The following is a 19,471-nucleotide window of genomic DNA, read 5'->3' on the forward strand; positions in this document are numbered from 1 at the left end:
CTAAATTAAGCTGTGATACACAAAAATGTGCAGTACTGCAGTGATATAATGAAAGAAATTAGTTAGATTACATTCCACAGTTTGACACCTTGTTTCATTCACAATTTTAAGGCTTAGCTTTTTAAATCATCCTTTGGTCAAACTCATCCCCAGATCCCTATAACTTAATCATATCCTCAAACATATTCAGCCCCAATGCTAGAATTACTTTTCATTGACCTGTGAAGACAGCGCTCCCTGTTGCCCAAGTCGGTCAGTAGCCTGGATTCGAACACGATAGGTGTCTTGGCTCTCCCTGTCCAGTGATTTTTCCAGAATTACTATTCCAGTTACTGGGTTGATGGAAAAGAACCCATTGAATGAATCCACCAAAGAATAGACCACTGTCCGGTTCAAACCTGGATGGAAAAAACAATCCACAAAATTTTATGACACATTCATTTCAGAACATCTCTGCTTTCTGCTCATCATTTTGCTCAAAGAGCAAATGGAAATGTGTTTGGCAATACAGTGACTTTAATCTGCATTTAGTGTGTGACTGTAGAATACTTTCTGCTCTGCTTTCCATTGACCCACATCCAAACCCACCTTCATCAGGATCGCTGGCTTGCAGTCGGGTAAGCAAGGCTTTGGAAGCAGCATTCTCATACACATTAGCCATTAAATGAGTGGACGAGAATGATGGAGCATTGTCGTTCACATCCAACACTTTGACAGAAATGTGAGATCGGCAGAACAGTCCTCCCCCATCAGTTGCCTGGGCAATGAGTTTGTAAGCAGGTGTTGTTTCCCTGTCCATCTTGGTGGCAGTTCGCAACTCACCTTAGGACAAAAGGCAGATTTTTAATTTTCTGCTTGGTTTTCTGTCAGATCTATTACAGATATGAAATTATAGATAGCTTTCATCTTATAAAAAATAATAAATAAATAAAAAAAACAACATGAAAAATAAGATCAATGGAATGTACCAGTGTTAGCATCCATGTAGAAATCCTCCACTCCAATGCCAAATAGGGAATATTGGATCTCAGCACTCGTGCCTGAGTCAGCATCCGTTGCACCCACTGTCAGAATGGCTTTATTAATGGGAATGTCCTCAGGAAAAGAGGCACTGTAGACCGCCTGGCACAAGGAGAGATGCAAAGATATTCAAACATGTAATAAGCTCACACAAAAGAAAAGCAAACAAAAACAAAAAAACAGGTAAAATAAAAATAGAATCATACATGTTTGACACATCAAAAAGAACAAAATGCAACAACTGTTGGGTATTGGATCCATTATCCTTTCTGTTAGCACAAGGTCAACAGAGTCAAGCCCCCTTTGCTCGCCCAGCATACATTCCTGCCAATAACTGCCTCTAGAAATGTACAAAGCATCCTAACAGTTTCATCAAAACACTGAGACATGGTACACTAGTAATACTACTGTACTCCATCTACATACTGTGTGGAATATGTCTTCTTCCTGCATCACAGTGATCCATGAATTATTAAAACTACTAGTCAACAAGAGATCAGTTTAAAGAAGGTCATTAAAGTGGCTCTATTATGCACATTTCAGTCGAATTTATTTGAAAAAATGCAAGTCCAGAAGGGCAAGAAATAATCAAGCATTTTTCACAAACCCCTTCATTCATTTTGTATTAATCCTCTCAGATCAGCCTCTGCCAGTAACAAGCAAACAGAAAAGGTTGCCTGCCTATGTCCTGTCTGCACGCTGCCTCTGAATGGTCAACTACTGAGTCCCACCCCCGGGACGTCACTAAAATTTTTTAGATGAAAAAACTCTCTAAAAACCAATCGTCTCCGTCACCATGGAACCTGAACATAGAGAGTGCTGGAAAACTCAAATAAGCATTTAGGTGATAAAAAAAAAAAAAAAAAATTGTGTCACTCATATGTCTGATGAGTATTCAACATGAGAACACTGTAAAAAGCTCGGAAAACTAAAAATATCATAATAGAGCCCCTTTAAAATCCACAATTGTTTTGAAAGGGAAATATCCATCATCATGATTGTTTAATTTACAGTAGACCATATTTGCTCTTCATGTCACTGATTTGTGATAAACTGTCAGAGAATTACTTATCATTCAACATCCAGCATGCATAATGGTAAAAAACACTGCTGCCTTAGGACCAAGGCCATAAACAGATGGAAGGTGCATGTGATCTTCCATAGCATGTCCATAGCATGAGAGACAGTCATGCTGCAGTCACAAGTCCACCCACATAGGCTAGAAAAGTACCTTAGAAAAGTACCTTTACCCCCAACAGCCTAGAAAAGCTTCTAGAAAGATAACCTGAAAAATATTCTCATGCTGTGGCCATATGAAGCCATGCTTCAGTTGCTTTTGGGGAAAAATGGACAATAGGGTCTATGTGCCAAAGATAGGGGGGAAAAAAACATCTAAGCGCTTATCAGAGAAAGGCACAAAAGCCAGCATCTGTGATGGCACTGGGGTGTATGGCTTATAACACATGTGTAAGGGAACCACTGATACAGAGTTGTCAATTGGAAAATTGGAGGAACACATGTTACCATCACAGTGTTTTTTTTTCCTTGCATGTTAAGTGGTAATTTCAGATATATTACCACTTATATATATAATTCAAGCCCACATTCTGTACAGCTTACAACAGCACAGCTTTATTGATACACATTGAGAGGGAGTGTGTGTGTATATGTGTGTGTGTTCAGCTGTGCTGCCTGCAGTCTGGATCTGTCTCTTAATAAAAATGTTTAGTGAATTGTTTGGAGGAGAATAAAACCAACACGAACTGCTGAGCAGCTGAAATCTTGTCCTCAGCAAGAATGGTCACATATTATTTTTGAATAACTCTAATTAGCATCGTTCCCGAACTATTAAAGAGTCTAGTTCAATGAGTGCTGATTTGAAACAAATGTTAAAACGAGGCTCTATGCAAACTGCTTTACAAGTATGTTGCTGACATCTATGGAATCCAAGCACATCCATGGTTTCCATACCACAACTTGAAGATCATTATACAATAATTATTCCGTTAGCTTCCTTTCATAGACTTTGGTGAAGTTTAAAAAAGAAGGAACTCGGTTATCTTGCAATAACAAGATCTTTATCTTATGTTGTTAATGACATTAAAGACATTTTCAGAAGTATTGCTTCTTTCTGCTGCTGCAGAATATTTTGTTTGAGAAAACTGTGTTTGTAGAACACCATCACTACACTTGCAACAAATTTTAAAAGCAAAACTCGACACAAATATAAGAATTTGGAAACAACACAGTGATAAAACACTGTCTGATCCTGTAAGTCTTCTAAATCTCTCCTAAGCAGCTCCAAACCAACTACTTCATAGTTACAGAGGCTTGGCTTCCCTAAGAACAGAAAGAATATCAGAGGAGAGCAGGGAGTGAAGGAAGAATTCAAAGAAAATTATTAAGCATTTTAAGAGAAAATGAAAGTTCCTTGTCTAATTATAAGGAACTCAAGAACTGCTGAATAATAATAAATGGCAAGAGATACTCCTAGATGAATACTCAGCCTGTCTATCTCCCCAATCCATAACCATTTAAATCTCATCACACAACTTTTCATAAAATACTAATGGAGGTTTTTGGGTTTTCAGTGCTAAAATTGTCTGGTAGGAATTAGCACAAAGAGCACCGTTTAGTTGCTTACAAAATGCTCATTTTTGACGGCTGGTACTTTCTGCATTAATATTTCTTCACTGTGAAAACTACCCATCTAAAAGTAGGGTGATACATAAATTAAAAGATATTCCATGAAATCTACCACCAAGACAATTTGCTAAAATTAATTCATGTGGAGTATGTATTGTAGTGGAATGTGGAACAGAGAATCAATATTTTAACTGAACAAACCCTGTTTCTACAGTCCCAGACTTTGCTTTTCTCACCAAGTCATAAATATGCAAATTATAACATTATCTAACACTGTTATTTCCTGAACTAAGCCACCACTGAAATTAACCAATTAACCAATCATCATTATGGAAAGTGGAACCTCAACGAAGTCTTTGTCAATCAGAAAAGGAACACTGGATTTATTATGCTCTATTTTGTCAAGGAACTATGTATCATTTTTTGGAAATATGAGGTTTCTCTAAATAATGTAAAGCACCTTAAATGATAGATTAAGTACTTTTTTTTACTGCAGCAAATGCGTGTATTACATTTTCCAAAAAAAAAAAAAAAAATGTTTTTAAATGTTTTTCTTCTTTCTATTTATAGACAAAATATTACCAGTACATGGAATGTGACTACAACTGATCAGGCATTTATTATGATACATTAAAAACAGGGAAAAATATGTTTCTTGGCTTTGCATATTAATATTTTGCACATCTCCATATTCCTTCTTCTCTGACCTGGTTGCAAATGGGACTGTTGTCATTGGCGTCCATCACAGTAACCTCCACTGCAGTGTGAGCAACATATAGGCCATCAGTGGCTGTGATATTCAGCAGATACCAGTCCTGCTGCTCGCGATCCAGCAGCCCGCTGACATACACCTTCCACTCCCCCTGCACAAGGGCCAGGCCAAACACACCTCGCTGATTTCCACCTGGCGACAACATAGACCAGAATCAAACATACTGAAAACTGTATGTGAGGATGTGCTGTGAACAAACAAAAGCTATTATTAATTCAATCATCAGACAAATGTACATCCATACCACACACATGCATAAATTAAGCGGGTTTTGTAAAATCAACATCAGTCAAGCAGAATCTTTGGTACCTGAAATTTTTTATCATTAACCTTTTATGAGCAAGTCTGCTTTGGCCTAGTTTATTTAAATGCCAGCAGAGGAAGTGAAAATGAACATATCAGGAAACATAAAGTTACAACTGTAAGTTGTGTTTGGCTTTTGAGCTCAAATGAATTGATAATGAGACCTTTAATGGTGGTGACCTTAATGTGTCAAGAAATAATCTTTATGCACAACACACATTTGCCTGAAAGTACCATATGAGCTCATAGTCAAGAGACCATAGCTCCCAACCACCCAGATCAGAAAGATCTTACCTGCCAAACTCTGCTGACTGTGCCAGTCATATTAATGCTCTCTGCAGCAAAAAGCTATTAATATGATCTGGCTCTTGTGCCATTTAGCTATGTAAAAGTTACTTATGCTAATGCTAAACATAGACTTTAAAAAAAGTAGACACATATGCATCTCACTAAATGAGGAAAAAATCTTTGTGTTGACAGGAGTGAATGTTTGCAAATCTGGTCACCTGTGATGTGAAAGCTAACAAGGCGGTTTTGATCGGCACCGTCTCGATCTTTGGTTCTCAGCACAGCCACCACCTCACCGAGGGGATCGCTTTCTTTTACAGCGCCTCTGTAGAACTCCCTCTCAAACCGTGGCGGGTTGTCGTTGACGTCCGACACGGTGATAGTTACCACTGCGGTGGAGGACAGGGGCACCAGCTCAGCCAGATCAGAGGCCACCACTTCAAAGCTGTAGCTGGAGCAGGCCTCGTGATCAATCTGACCTACTGTGGTGATCCAGCCCGTTTTACTGTCGATGGAAAAGACAGAACTCGCAGACAGGGAGCCGGTGAGAGGCTGAGAGTCCTTTCTCATGTCCAGATTATTGGTGAGCAGGGGCCCAAGGCTGTAGGTGACCTGTGATTTATAGAAAACTTGTCAAAGCAACTTTAACTTGTGGATTTCATTTTGTGGCAAAATATGACACAGTTCTCAGTGGAACTTAGGTGTCACACCTGTCCATTAGAACCCCAATCTGGATCGAGTGCACGGACTTGGATCACTCTTGTCCCTGTTGGCATGCCCTCCATCACTGTAGCGAGGTAGGTGTTAGTCTCAAACGACGGCTTGTTGTCATTTATATCTAGAACCTTAACAAAGACAAGCAGCTTGTGATTTGGCTCCATAAAGTGTTAATTAATCATTAAAAGACTACATAGTAACAAAGAGGAATATTCCCTCATTGTCTGCAATTTAATTTAGCAAATAAATTGCTTTTAGTCCTGTCACTGTATTATGGTAATTCAATGAACTGCATTAAATGCGAAGGAAAATTTCCACTATGCTCCATAAATTACCACCATATTGAAACTGAAGAAATGAACATTACACAAACACAGTCCTTTGGGATCGAACATGGTATTGTTATATTAAGCCTGGTATTAATGAAGTGTTTTTCATTGCATTATGTTTTGTATGCATAATTGTATTTAACTGTTTATTAATGAGCCTGGAGCATGTTTTCCCGGTGTATGAGTGGGTTCACACCAGGTACTCTGGCTTCCTCCCACCAATCCAAAGACAGGCATATTAGGTTAACTGGTTGCTCTACATTCTCGCTAGGAGTTAATATGAGAATAAATGGCTGTCCAGGATGAGCCCTGCCTCTTGCCTGAATTGGACTTAGCAATAAAGGTAAATTAATTTGCTTCAATATCAAAGAAAAATAATAGGCCAAAGGGTCAAATATCACTAGTGAATACAGCACAGCTACACTGATCAATAAAGTATTTATTTGTCCATCTATGTATAAAATGTAATTTATGTTTCTTGACTCTGTGATGCGTTTGTAGAAATATTGAGTTGGAATTGTAGCAGCTGAGAGCATCCCTGTTTTGTTTTCTTCCAAATAACTTCTCTTCAACTACAAAAAAAAACACAAGTTAAACAAAATTCAACCAAATAAAAGATAAAAGACATAAACATCAGCAGGTTTTGTGTTGTATAACATCACCAACCTTAACCTCCAGATCTACAGTGGAAACAGACTCAATCAGGTCTCTTCTTGTTGTCGCGGCGACCTTAAAGCGGTAGGTGTTGACCTCTTCATAATCCAGCGGCCTGAGCACACGGATGAGACCAGTCTCTTCCTCCACCTGAAAGGTCTCTTCCTGGTTGCTGTCGAGTGTCTCTCCTGCAATGGCAGTATATAGCCCCATCTGCCCAGGGCCCATGTACACAGACCCCAGGACTGTTCCTACTGTCGTGTCCTCAGGGATGGTGAAGGAGTACTGAGGCTGGCTGAATGAGGGAACGAATGCATCTGGGGGAACAACTTGGATGAAGGCAGACACCAGCGAGTGCTTGGGTGGAGAACCACAGTCTGTGGCTTTCACGAAGAAGGACAGCACAGTTCCCTGAAGGTGGTCCACTGTGCTTTTAGTCATCATCCAACCACTGTCTGACTCCACCTGCACACCCGCAAAAAACCTCCATGTATAACCTCTAGAAACAGTGGTATTGCTTCTTTTGAAAGTTTATTTGAAAGTTTATATCTTCAAGTATGCCAGTAAATTGAATTATTAAACATTATCTTTAAAGCTCACTGTATTTGCTCATTTACAGCAGATGCTGGTTTTTTTTTTTTTTACCTTATCATTATATATTAATTGCAGCATAGCCTGCAGAGGAACAACATTTTGATTTGATGAGCAGAAGTCGGTAATCTAGCAAACAGATGGCTGTTAATCCTCTAAAAAAGAGAGGGAGGCATCAAGTGATAATAACCCCTAATTAAAATCAGAATACACAGGCTCATCTTTGAGGAATTAGCTGAAGTTTGCATCTGGTTTCATTTGATGGCTTTTTGTGTATTAGCTTTTGCTGTACAGTGACCCAGTAAAGGGTAATCATGTAGTGTATAAAGTTAAAGAGGGAAATGAACCAACCTCCAAAACATCAACCAGTGACAGCCGGGCTTCACTGTAAAGGGAGTAGGTTATCCGTCCATTAGAGCCAGCATCGGGGTCAGTGGCCTGGATCTGTGTGACCAGAGAACCTTTGGCAACGTTTGCTTTAATGCTCATGCGGTACTCCACTGCTCTGAACCGTGGGGCGTTGTCATTTTCATCTGCCAGGACAACCCTCACCGTGCAAAATGATGCACGACCTGAAAAAAATAATACAATTGCATAAGACTAACACATTTTATCAGAATGTTTGGCTTCTTTATTAGGTTTTATTTTAGCTGCTTTAAGCATGCTTTTGTCAAGAAAAATTAGACCTCCGCCATCCAGGGCCATCACAGTCAGCACCATGTCCTTGTTGAGAGGATTTTCTCTGTCTAATCGCTGAACAGTAGATATGACCCCATCTGCATCAATGGTGAACTGAGTTTTGCCCAGGTCATTGATGAAGGAGTAGGTGATCTGCCCATTTAACCCAGAGTCTTCATCCGTTGCACGAACCTGAATGTCCATTTAGATGCTCAGTAAAAATTAAATTCTTTACGCAGTCCTTACAACGTTTTAAAGCAAACACAAATTCATAAATGTTTCCTATTCAAATTCAGAGAAACCTAAAATACCTGTATGACTTTTGATCCTGGAGGAGAATTTTCCTGGACCTCAGCCAGGTAAAACCTCTGGCTGAATACTGGGCTGTACAGATTAGCTCCCAGGACATGTACAATTACCTGTGAATCACAGTTTCAGTCATCCTTATGATCAGTGTCAGCTGGCATTTTGTTGATGCCATCAGAATAAATACCACCGGCTGATTTGTCAAACTTAATCATATCAACACATGAACATGAGGCTTGTAAGCCATTTGTAACAGGTTTAAATATCAGAGTACTGTCAGATCATTGTGCTTCTCTGGAAACTGCAGGCAATTTTTATTTTTATTTCTGCAATAATAAGAAAAGAAGAATTATATGATGTTTTCCTAGCAGATACATGGGGGTTGCTATTAGGGCTCAAATTAAATCTAAAAATATCCCATTTGTAATTTCCACTGAGAGACAGATGTGAGCATGTTTTCCATTTAGCAGCTCATCCTCATATTAAGTCTGATCTGACATTATATTAACTTCCTACAGAAAAATGCAGATTTACTGAACAGCTGTGGCAGATGTTTGTTACAATTATACAGAGAGGTTGCTAATGAAGCCCGCTTTGCTTTCAGCGTACAGTCAGAATGATACAGGGGATTTTAGAAAGCGTAAATCAGTTGACAGGAGTAGACTGAAACTGCAAACAAGTGGTTTCACCTGTGCAGTGTTGGTGAAGACTCCATCTGACACAGACACATTGAGCTGATAGGAGAGTTTCATGCCTTGTCTCCTCTTGTTAGACAGGCGAAGCACGCCTGTATCTGCCTCCATCATGAAAGTTGTTTTCTCATTCCCTGAAAGAATACTGTATCTGAAGGAAGAGAAAAAAATATTTGCAAGAAATTGATTCTCGCTGAGCCAAAGGTGCTTGACAGACAAGATGAATAAAAAATTGGAATGACAGCTCCTATGATTTGTACAAGCAAAACAAGACAGCATGGTAAGCCTGGTTTCTTCTCTAAAAACTAACAATGTAATTTCCTCAAAGATCTTACAGTCTTACCGTAGTCTTTGAGTATCACAGATGTCAGCGTCTGACGCCTGGATGCAAGTCACAAAATGTCCCCTGGGAGCCAGCTCGCTGACAAAGGCCTTATAAAGCATTTGGCTGAAATTAGGTGGGTTGTCGTTTGTGTCAGTTACAGTCACAGTGACACTAACATCACTGCTGAGGGCAGGGTCTCCACTGTCTGTCGCTCTGACAATGAAGTTGTAGCTCTGCATGAGCTCATAGTCAAGCATGCGTGCTGTGAATACTAATCCAGTGTTGCTGTCAATCTGGAAGTAGTCGGTGCTGTTGTAGATGTCAGATAGGATCTGGTAAGTCACCACAGCGTTCTTTTCTGAATCCTGGTCTTGGGCAAAGATCTACAGGGAGAGAAACGGCACATCACGCAATACCTTTTGCATTATTCAAGTCAGGCTTGCTTAGCTTGACTTACTCCATATCTACATTGCAAACACTGTCCAGAAAGAAATTAGATAAATGGAACAAATGACATTTATACTGACATGAAATTTTAGAACAGTTAAGATTGTTTCAGTGTGAGCTAAGTTTGATTGATATGACAGCAATGTTTGACTTCTTTTTTCATATAATTAAACAAAATGACATTTGGCTCGATTTGGTTAATGTATAAATGAATGAATGAATAATTGGTTGGATGAATAAATATATACTTTAAAACATAAATGAATAAAACTGGGAAATTTTTGTGATATTCAAAAGTAACAGACAAACAGGACCGTTCATATGTGCAAAAGTATATTACATACATGGCATTGGTGTATTATGTATTGCTCAAAAACTAATGCAAAAATATCAGATTATCTTGTTTAAGAATAAATTACTTGGCATGTGAGTCCAACTGCAGTTCTACTAAACATAGTTTAAATAACTACACACTGAACTGACTCTAAATAAAGACAAAACATACCTGTAACACAGACGTTCCAGACATGGAGTTTTCAGACAGGATTGCAGAGTATGAGGTGTTCTGAAACAATGGTGGATTATCATTCACATCCAGAATGACAATGTCCACATCGACCTCAGACTTTGCCCCTGTCAGAGTATCAGTAGCCTTCACTGTTAAGCGGTAATACTGGGTGGTCTCGTAGTCTAAGGGGTAAATCACTCTTATAATTCCTGTGTCAAACCCAATGTCAAACTGCAGAGCAGAGTCTCCATCTGTGATGGTGAAGATGATGTCCTGGCCTTCAGGACTGCTGGCATTGATGCACAGAACAGAGGTGGAGACAGCTACATCCTCTTTGACAGTGACACCATAGAAGGGCTTGTCAAACACCGGCATGGCTTTATTTACAACAGTAACGGGCAGCTCCACTTCACTGGACAGACGGGGGATGCCACAATCAGTGGCTACAACAATCACCTTGTACTCTGCGTTAGAAATGTCTGCTTCAAAAGCTCTCTTCAAGATCAGGTGTCCTGTCAGAGGATTGACCTGGATGGAATTGTAAGATTATAGTTTGTCACATAAAGAGGATACTAACATTCAAACAAATGAACTTTGAGGATGGCAACGTGAAACACTGCAGCCTCACCTCAAAGTTCCTGTGCTGTGTCTTAAGCCTGTAAGTGACTTCTCCATTCAGACCATAGTCCTGGTCAACGGCCGAGACCTTGAAAATAGCTGATCCTGGTTCTGCTTCCACCTGCACTGCAGCATAGTAGGGGAGGTCTACAAACTCTGGAGCATTGTCGTTCACATCCTCCACCTAGAGAAAGGCAGTTTTTTTTTTTGTTTTGTTTTTTTTTTAAATAAAAATATAAAGAATATAATAGATATTGTTGTTTTTATCTGCATATTCTCTTATTTAATTGAACAGTTTGTTGCATCTGTAGAAAAAAAGTTTAGAGAATTTCAGACTCTTGACCCAAGTGGAAAAATGAGTCATGGCAGACCGTAAATGGGCAGGAACAAACAAAAAAAAAAAGCTGATTCACAGAAACAAACATGCATGTGTAACACAAATCTATCCTGACAGACAAAACAGAAAACACATAATAAATAAATAAAAAAAATAGTTTACATAGAAGTAGGGTGCAAAAGTAATGGAGTTTTACCGTCAATTCTGGCTTCCATTGGCATAAAAACAAGATAATTATATAACAGTTTGATGCATTCCCTGTTTTTTAGAAGCCTTATTTGGCTTGTGTAAACTAAAGACAGTGCTTTCCTTTATAGCAAATCAAATTCTCCCCCTGCCTCGCCGTGGAAAGCTGAGCTGAAAGAGAGTGTCTAAACAACACTTGGGATCAAGCAATCCAAAGAGTAATAAAAAAGAAAACAAATAAATAATGCAAATATGTTTTTTTCCTTTCATTTTAAAATCAATACAAATAAACATCCAGTCCAGGGTGTACCCTGCCTCTCGCCCAATGAATGCTGGATAGGCTCCAGCTTCCCAGTAACCTTTAATTGGACTAAGAGCTATTAAGAAAATGAATGAATGAATGAATAAACAGCACTGAGCAATATTTCCTTTAGTTTTTATTTTTACCATAATCCAGTAACATTAGATTGAAACTAGGAAAGGTAGAAATCTGGAAAAGGCAAAAGCTAATGCCAGTTATATTTTTCTCTTTAAACAATCTAACTGCACTGCAGCAGTTGTCAGCTGCACCCCCAGCCCTTACCCTGCTTTTCCCTCTCCTCCCAGATTAGCACACACACACACACACACACACACACACACACACACACAAAAACACTTAATGTACCAGACAGAAATTGCCACTGGAAGTCAAGCCTCAGTTGTCAGCTGTCACCCATCACATCTGACTGTATAAGGACTTAGCCGCTCCTTATGCTACTCATCCTGCACTACTCTGACATGATCTGTAATTGACCAAAATCTCCAGAAATTCAGTTTTTTTCTTAGAAGGCAGAAAAGACAGAGAGAGTTGCAGAAGTCTCGTTTCCACTCAGACTACTTAAATTACTTCTTGCTGACAGGTTATTGTGGAGGTTTTGGAAAACAAATCCATTCTTAGAGGCACATATTTCCACTCAAACAAAATTTACACACTCACCTGTACTTGTACAGTCACACGGGACACTCTCAGTATCTCATCTTCTCTGCTGACTTCCACCACCAGCTCATAACTCTCCTTCTCCTCTCGGTCAAAAGGCATACCAGTGGTGAGCACCACTCCACAAGTGGGCCGAATGGTGAAACGACCTCCAGGGTTAAGCAGAGTGTACTTCAGAGGCTCATTGAGGCGGTGGCCAACTGTGTTTACAACAGTCACAAGAGTGACATTGGGAATGTTCTCTGGGATAGAGGCAGAGTATACTGGGAGGGTGAAGAGAAGTCCACTATTCATAGCTTCTCTGACAAGCACGATGACCGATGATATGCTTGAAAAACGTCCATCCCATACCTTGAAGAAAAACATTGCTGTGTTGTTTATCTGACATTTTAACAGGATACATAAAACTTCTCAGATGCCATACCGACTCATAACCAATCACTTACCTTTACATTAAAACGATACCGATCTTTACTGAGGTTCCGGTTGATGACAGTCACAGCTCCTGTGTCGCGTTCAATAGAAAAGTACCCCACAGTGCTGTCCACTAAGGAGTAAGCTAGCTGAGGTGTGATATACTTGTTGGGGTCAGCAATCAAATCAGGGTCTATGGCCTCAACTTTGAGGACCTCCACCCCTACGTAGGTAGGCAACAAGAGGACTGTCTCATAAATGTCCTGGGAGAACTTTGGGGGTGAGTCATTGATGTTGATCACCTAATACAGGGTGTGTACAGAGCAAAATGATGTCAACAATATCATGAGAATAAAAATAAGTCAAGAATGGGTTTTAATAGAATGAGGGTTGATTCATATACTTGCCTTTATAAGTACTTCTGCTGGTCTGTCAGCTCTCATGAAAGGCTGACCGCTGTCTTGAACGTGAACCCGGAAGTTAAACTCTGAGAAGGTTTCATAATCCAGACTAGCAATGGTTCTAAAAAGTTTACAACCAAGCACGCAAAGTTATTTCAAAAAGGTTCTGCTCATTATTAGATGAATAAGATTAAAAGTCATTCACCTGGTTTGATTTCTGCATAGCAACGGCACCTACCGAATTGATCCAGTCCCAGAGTCCACGTTGAAAAATATACGAGCTGTTTCATCCATTATCTGAAACACTAAGAGGGCATTGTGATTGCGGTCCTTATCAGTGGCCCGAATAACCAAAGGGTTGCCATCCTCTCCCCGGACCACACTGTTAACTGAAGCAGCCTCACTGACTGTACCCACGTACCTGTTAAAGTACAAACAGGAAAAAAATAATGTCTTTTAAAATGTTTTTTTTAAAAAAACAATATTTTTTAAAAAACTATTCTTAACCCCTTACAGACAATTGCCAGCGGAATGAAGCAGGATTCAAGCAGCATGTCAGAGATGTACTTCTCTGTGAGTCATCATAGGGTAACTCTATTACCTGATTTGCTGGAATTCAGGTGGATTGTCATTGACATCTCCCACTTGGATAATGGCAGTGGTGGTGGCCTCAACTCCAGCCATGCTCAGGGCACGCACCACAAGAAAGTAGGATGTTGTTTGCTGTCAGAATAAAAAAAAGATGATTCCATTCCTTGGAATGGCTTTTAGAACCTAGCTGTCCAGGTCCAGTGGCTCAAAACCAGTCCAATTCACCACCCATCATCCACCTTGCTTGACAGTTGTTATGTGGCATTTATGCAAATAAGCAGTGATTGTTTTTAGATAGAAATGGCAGTGTGTTTTATGACTAGACATTTCCATTTTGTTCCAAAATTCTCCAAGTATTCTTGTGCTATTTTTAGATTTTAAAATACACATGGACCCTTAATGCTGCATGTGAGCTTTGATCAATGGTCACAATGAACACATCTAAAACATTGAAACACCAACAATAACAAACCTCAAAATCAAGCAATTTGCGGGTAGTGATCACACCAGTGTGATGGTTAATGAAGAAGCAGCGTTCCTCGTTGCCTCTGGTGATGTCATAAACGAGTGGCGAGCGACTGATGGCACTAACAGTGGTCACATGCGTCCCAATTTTACTGTTCTCCATTATCTGTACGGACATTTTTCAGAGATGCATTTTAGACACTTCAGTGAATTATGCACATCATTTCATTAAGATATTTACCTCCTGCTCATCGCACGAGACATTAAACATCCATCTTTGCCTACCACCATCATGCCGGTCCTAACTCCCCCTCCCAGTCCCCTTTCCCCTTAATTCATTATCACATTCAGCACTCTGTCTCTTTACCTCAGCCTGATACTCCTTTTGAGAGAACCTGGGTTTGGAGAAGTCAGAGAGAATTAGGGAAATGCGAACTGAAGCTGTGGCCATTAATGGAGGAAATCCACTGTCTGTGGCACGCACAGTCAGGGTGTAAAAGCCCAGAGAGGTGAGGTCCAGGTTCTTTGCAATAAAGATAAGCCCTGTGCCATTGTTAATGGCAAATACAGCCCCTGTATTACCTGCAAGTAGCAGAAAGGTTGTTCACATCATCAGCAATAATCACATTAAAAGACAAAAGCTTATTGACAATAGTGTTATAACAGAATTCTTGTGTTAAAACTTTCCTATATACTACCTGCTTCAATAGTATACATGAGTTGACCATTAATTCCATTGTCTTTGTCTAAGGCCGTCACCTGCAGCACAGAAGTGCCGACAGGAAAAGTTTCATAGGCCATAGCATCGAAAACAGAGCTGGTGAAGTAGGGAATGTTATCATTGGTGTCCTCCACTGCTACCAGGATGCGAGCCAGGTCACGGTTAAACGGGAACTCCTGATCTTTAACCTGGCGCAGAGAAAAAGAGAGATGAATATTGATAGAGCCATAGGAGGTGATAAATGAACAAAATTCAGCAAAAAATGGCGGACAGAGCAGAAAGGGGGGCACTGATTAATATCCAGCACAGAGATCTGATATGCGGCAACACACAGAGATTTAGTAACAAGCACAAACACAAAAACATGGCGCTTTCCAATCTCTCTTCTTACCATAATAGTGAGGATGTGTTGTGTTCTGGCCTCATAGTCCAGTCTGTCTGTGGTGTAAACAACTCCCGTACCAGGATTGACCCTAAACAGCCTCATACTGGCTGGATCAACACTGCCGTAGATGGAGTAGCTCAAACGGGCACGCTCGTCCATATCTGATGCTCTGACCCGCAGTAGTTCCATGTCAGCTGGTACATCCTCAGAGACACTGACATCATAGGCCGGCTGTGAGAATATTGGAGGGTTGTCGTTGCTGTCTTGTACTCGGATGAACACCTGAGTCACAAAGAAGCAGACGAGGTAAACTTTTGGTATAGTATCTCTAGGATGTATTCATTGCAGTTGAGTAATGCTCCTTTCCGTTTTTTAGAGTCCGAGCTATACAAAGTATAGATCGGGCCCTATTGTGGTTGATTATTCTTATTGTTTATTTTTTTGCAAGAGGGAGAAACTACTCAAATTCAATTCATTGTGCACTGAGGCAAAGCCGATTCTATGTGACTTTTAATGGTGTTTTCTTTAGAGGGATGTAAAAAGGAAAATACACATCCTTCATTTCTAAGGTTTTAGGAATTACAGTAATAAAAAATTCAGTCGGTATCTACTTTTTACCAAGTAATCAGGAAAACCTAATCTTGGATGAAAAACAGCAAATGACAGTTACACTGGCTCATTATTGATAAAGTTAAACCTCAGCCAAAATACAGAAACAGTTTAAAAAACACAACTGTACCTTTGCAGTCTCTATGGGATTAAAGAGCATTAGTAACACCAAGGTGCTACTAATAAAAATGCACTCTATCAATCTTTAAAAAGTGTGAATACTTCTACAAAAGCAGACATTTCACCAGTTCACAGATATGGAACATTCAGGTGTGTGTTTGCACAGTGCCAATGAAGAACAAAATGAGAATTTTTTTGGAAGCATCATATGGCTATTTTCAATTAATATGCAGTAGAGTCTATCATTAGACAATGAGAAAGATGATCTACAAGTTAAAAACAATCTGGCTGCAAATCCTTTCAGGAGTGGATTTCCCAGTGGGATCAACCAAAGGTGAAACTGTGCGATGATCAGAGATTTGTGGAAGATCCAAAGCTACATCTCAGACATTACATGCCTCAGTTATCATGGCAAATGGCAAAGCTAATGATAATGAGATTTGAAAAAGACTGAAGAAATATGACACATTTGAAAAGACTGTCAAGAAAAGGATTTTCTTTCTTTAAAGACCATGGCAGCAAAGCTTCAGTTTGCAAAATGGTATGTGAACAAATCACAAGACTTCAAGAAGAATGTCTTTTGGAAAGAAGAGATCAAAGTGAAGATGTTTGATAATAATCCATTATAGCGCCACCACTGGCAAAAAGGCAAGCATATCAGAACAAACGCATCATACCAACTATGAAGCATGGTAAGGTAGGGGCGATGATATGGTCTTATTTACTTAACTTTGTTTAGCTACTGTCTGACAGCTAACAAAGTTGGCCATGCTACAGGATAATGATCCCAAGCACACCAGCAAATCTACAACCGAAAAAGAAAAGAATCAATCACAGAGTCAAAGTCCATACCTCAACTTGATTAAAATGCTGCGGTGAGACCCTGAGACCACTGTATAAGAAAAACGGGCCACAAACTAATTAACCAAAGCAACGCTGCGAAACAAAAGAGTAGATGAAAATTTCTCTGCAACAATTTGAGAGAATGATCATGTAAAGAAAAAATTACCTTACATTCATTTGCATAGTGCATCTGCCTTTTGGCTGAGTTTTTGTCCAATAAACAATTACATGGTGTAATGTGTCAAATGCTGGCATTTATATATGGATGTATTTAGATAACTTTAATAGTTTTGTTTTATTTATTTATTGATTTATTTATTTATTATCATATTATCATTTCCTAATGTATTGAAAGAGGACACATGTCTTGTTTGAATGATTTTTGGTTCAAGAAAATCTCGTCAAGTCAATGACATCAAGACATCAGGAAAACCATTCTAGAAAACAGTCTCACAGGAAATGTCAAGGACAAAGAAACAAAAAGCCCATTTTATTTTTAGGAATAGATAAATGAAAAAAAAGGAATAATATGAATAAGCCAAAGTTTTTTTTAAGGAAATCTAATAGTGAACAGCTCCAGGAGCAAAGGTAACAGTCAATTAATTTGACATGGGTCTGGAGGTGACGACATGAAGAGCAAATATGCAAACCACAAATAAAAACTTTTGTACCTGTGCTGTGGCAAAATTGGTCCCATCTGTCACCTGTACAGTCATGTTGTACACCGACTGCACTTCAGCATCCAGGGGCTTAGCCACGACTAGAGTCCCCACTCCAACTTGAAGGTCAAACTGCATGTCAAAGCTTCCTGATATCCCACATACACATAAATACACACATACAGACAGTGTGATTCATTTGGCATTCACTCAGTGTGCTAAAATCAGGTGCTCTAAGGTATCATTGTGTAATTGTTTTGGCCAGGTGCCTTCATCAGGAGCTGGAAGCTTGGTGAAATAAAATGAACTGAAATGTAAAGCAATGTAGCAATGAACCCACTTGGAAGCCTGAGAGCTGTTAACAGCCATACAAACATCTGTCTTATCACGCCAAAACACAAGCCATCACACAGATCAGAAACCCACACCCGGGTCTTTTCCACAGGCAGTGAGTCTACATTTTAGAGGCTTAATGTTTGATTAAAGTGAGGCAGAGGATTGATACGTGTTAGGTATTCAACGCCATCCTTCGTCTCATCCCAGCTTCTCTCTGGAGATATCTGGGAGCTTGAGCTCCCCTCAGCATATGAATACTGATTGAACATTTTTCACACACTCACTGATGCGTGTTAAGTGGGAGCAAAGAGCTAGGACTCACACTTTTATTTCTGTTTATTTCCTTTTTTTCTGGAGGGGATGTTGGTCAATATTACACGACAAGGGATCAATTTCACAGTATTTTAGAAAACAAAACTCACAGCATGCAGTTGCCTAATGACTTTATGGGGGGTCTGATAATGCTTTAGTTTTTGAGAGCGTCCGTTCATACATCTTATCACCATACAAACAGAAATATGATCAGGTAATTAGAAGTACACATTAACCCTCTAATCATCATTCTGTTATTAAACCAATAATGTCTCTTTTGTTAAGATTTTGTACTTTAACCACAAAGTTGTAAATAATTATGAAGAGAATAGCCGAATTTCAGTCAGTGCATACTGGAAATGATGTGTATGGCTGGAAACTTCTTAGTATGCTGAGGCTTTATGGATCAATCGAGGTACTATAATGTAATCTTGCTTGGATCAGTTCATTGCATGAAATGTTCCACCCTCCCACAAAAGAAAGCAAATTAATGAAATGAGAAAATAATGACATAAATCAAAATCACTCTCTAAAAGAAGTAAGATTTGTACCAAATTTAGTTGTATCAGTATCACAAATTTCTTTAGCTTTGGAACAACCTTTTAGCTATAACATAATAATAATAATAATAATAATAATAATAATAATAATAATAATAATAATAATAATAAAACATTTGAATGAAGGTTTATATTTAGAATTTATTGTCATGTAGATGATCTAACATTCATGGAGCAGCATTATATAAAGTCAGGTTTCACACGTTTTATACCAATAAATAATCAGTATTGTTCATTGAGAGCTGTCTTATGAGTGGTATTTATGTTTTTAGAGCTAATGTAGCCATGTGTAGCTGTCAGTTATGTCTGCAAATGATGCAAGACAGCAGTGACAGCTATACTAAATGGTAATGATGTGGGCTGGAAAGCTGAACCATCAGTTATTGCGCACTGAAGCTGAAGAGGTTTCTTTACAGGTTCTCATATCATATGCCATTTGATGCACAATTATATATTAATGATATTATATACCCAAATAGGGGCTCATCTGAAAATGACAAAAAGCTCAGTCTAGTGGTCTTGTTACTTTGACATCACAGTATAAACAAGTTTGTGAAATACACTCTGATGTGGAGAAACGATGTGGAATTGGGAAGGATCACAGCTGGAGGCAGACTATCACATGTTCGCATTTACTTTCAGAAGGAGCAGCATTGCAG

The 19,471-nt window shown here is 39.2% G+C and overlaps 1 protein-coding gene across 1 annotated transcript in view; it reads right to left on the reverse strand.

Moving 5' to 3' along the window:
• Positions 1-19,471, reverse strand: part of fat3b (FAT atypical cadherin 3b) — a gene marked incomplete at both ends in the record, with an annotated part of 70,125 nt that overhangs the window by 24,540 nt on the left and 26,114 nt on the right. Inside the window, 24 exons of the mRNA XM_079248291.1 lie at positions 220-398; positions 589-822; positions 969-1,122; positions 4,374-4,570; positions 5,248-5,641; positions 5,740-5,874; positions 6,742-7,194; positions 7,672-7,892; positions 8,007-8,190; positions 8,310-8,417; positions 8,994-9,147; positions 9,340-9,704; positions 10,274-10,804; positions 10,905-11,078; positions 12,397-12,747; positions 12,843-13,112; positions 13,218-13,332; positions 13,450-13,632; positions 13,813-13,934; positions 14,275-14,433; positions 14,635-14,849; positions 14,966-15,176; positions 15,380-15,655; positions 17,617-17,753. Of these exons, the coding sequence (XP_079104417.1) occupies positions 220-398; positions 589-822; positions 969-1,122; positions 4,374-4,570; positions 5,248-5,641; positions 5,740-5,874; positions 6,742-7,194; positions 7,672-7,892; positions 8,007-8,190; positions 8,310-8,417; positions 8,994-9,147; positions 9,340-9,704; positions 10,274-10,804; positions 10,905-11,078; positions 12,397-12,747; positions 12,843-13,112; positions 13,218-13,332; positions 13,450-13,632; positions 13,813-13,934; positions 14,275-14,433; positions 14,635-14,849; positions 14,966-15,176; positions 15,380-15,655; positions 17,617-17,753 (5,522 nt within the window). The remainder of the gene's footprint in view (positions 1-219; positions 399-588; positions 823-968; positions 1,123-4,373; positions 4,571-5,247; positions 5,642-5,739; positions 5,875-6,741; positions 7,195-7,671; positions 7,893-8,006; positions 8,191-8,309; positions 8,418-8,993; positions 9,148-9,339; positions 9,705-10,273; positions 10,805-10,904; positions 11,079-12,396; positions 12,748-12,842; positions 13,113-13,217; positions 13,333-13,449; positions 13,633-13,812; positions 13,935-14,274; positions 14,434-14,634; positions 14,850-14,965; positions 15,177-15,379; positions 15,656-17,616; positions 17,754-19,471) is intronic.

The sequence above is a fragment of the Telmatherina bonti genome (assembly GCF_933228915.1).
Source record: "Telmatherina bonti genome assembly, chromosome: 10".
In the NCBI taxonomy this organism is placed as follows: domain Eukaryota; kingdom Metazoa; phylum Chordata; class Actinopteri; order Atheriniformes; family Telmatherinidae; genus Telmatherina; species Telmatherina bonti.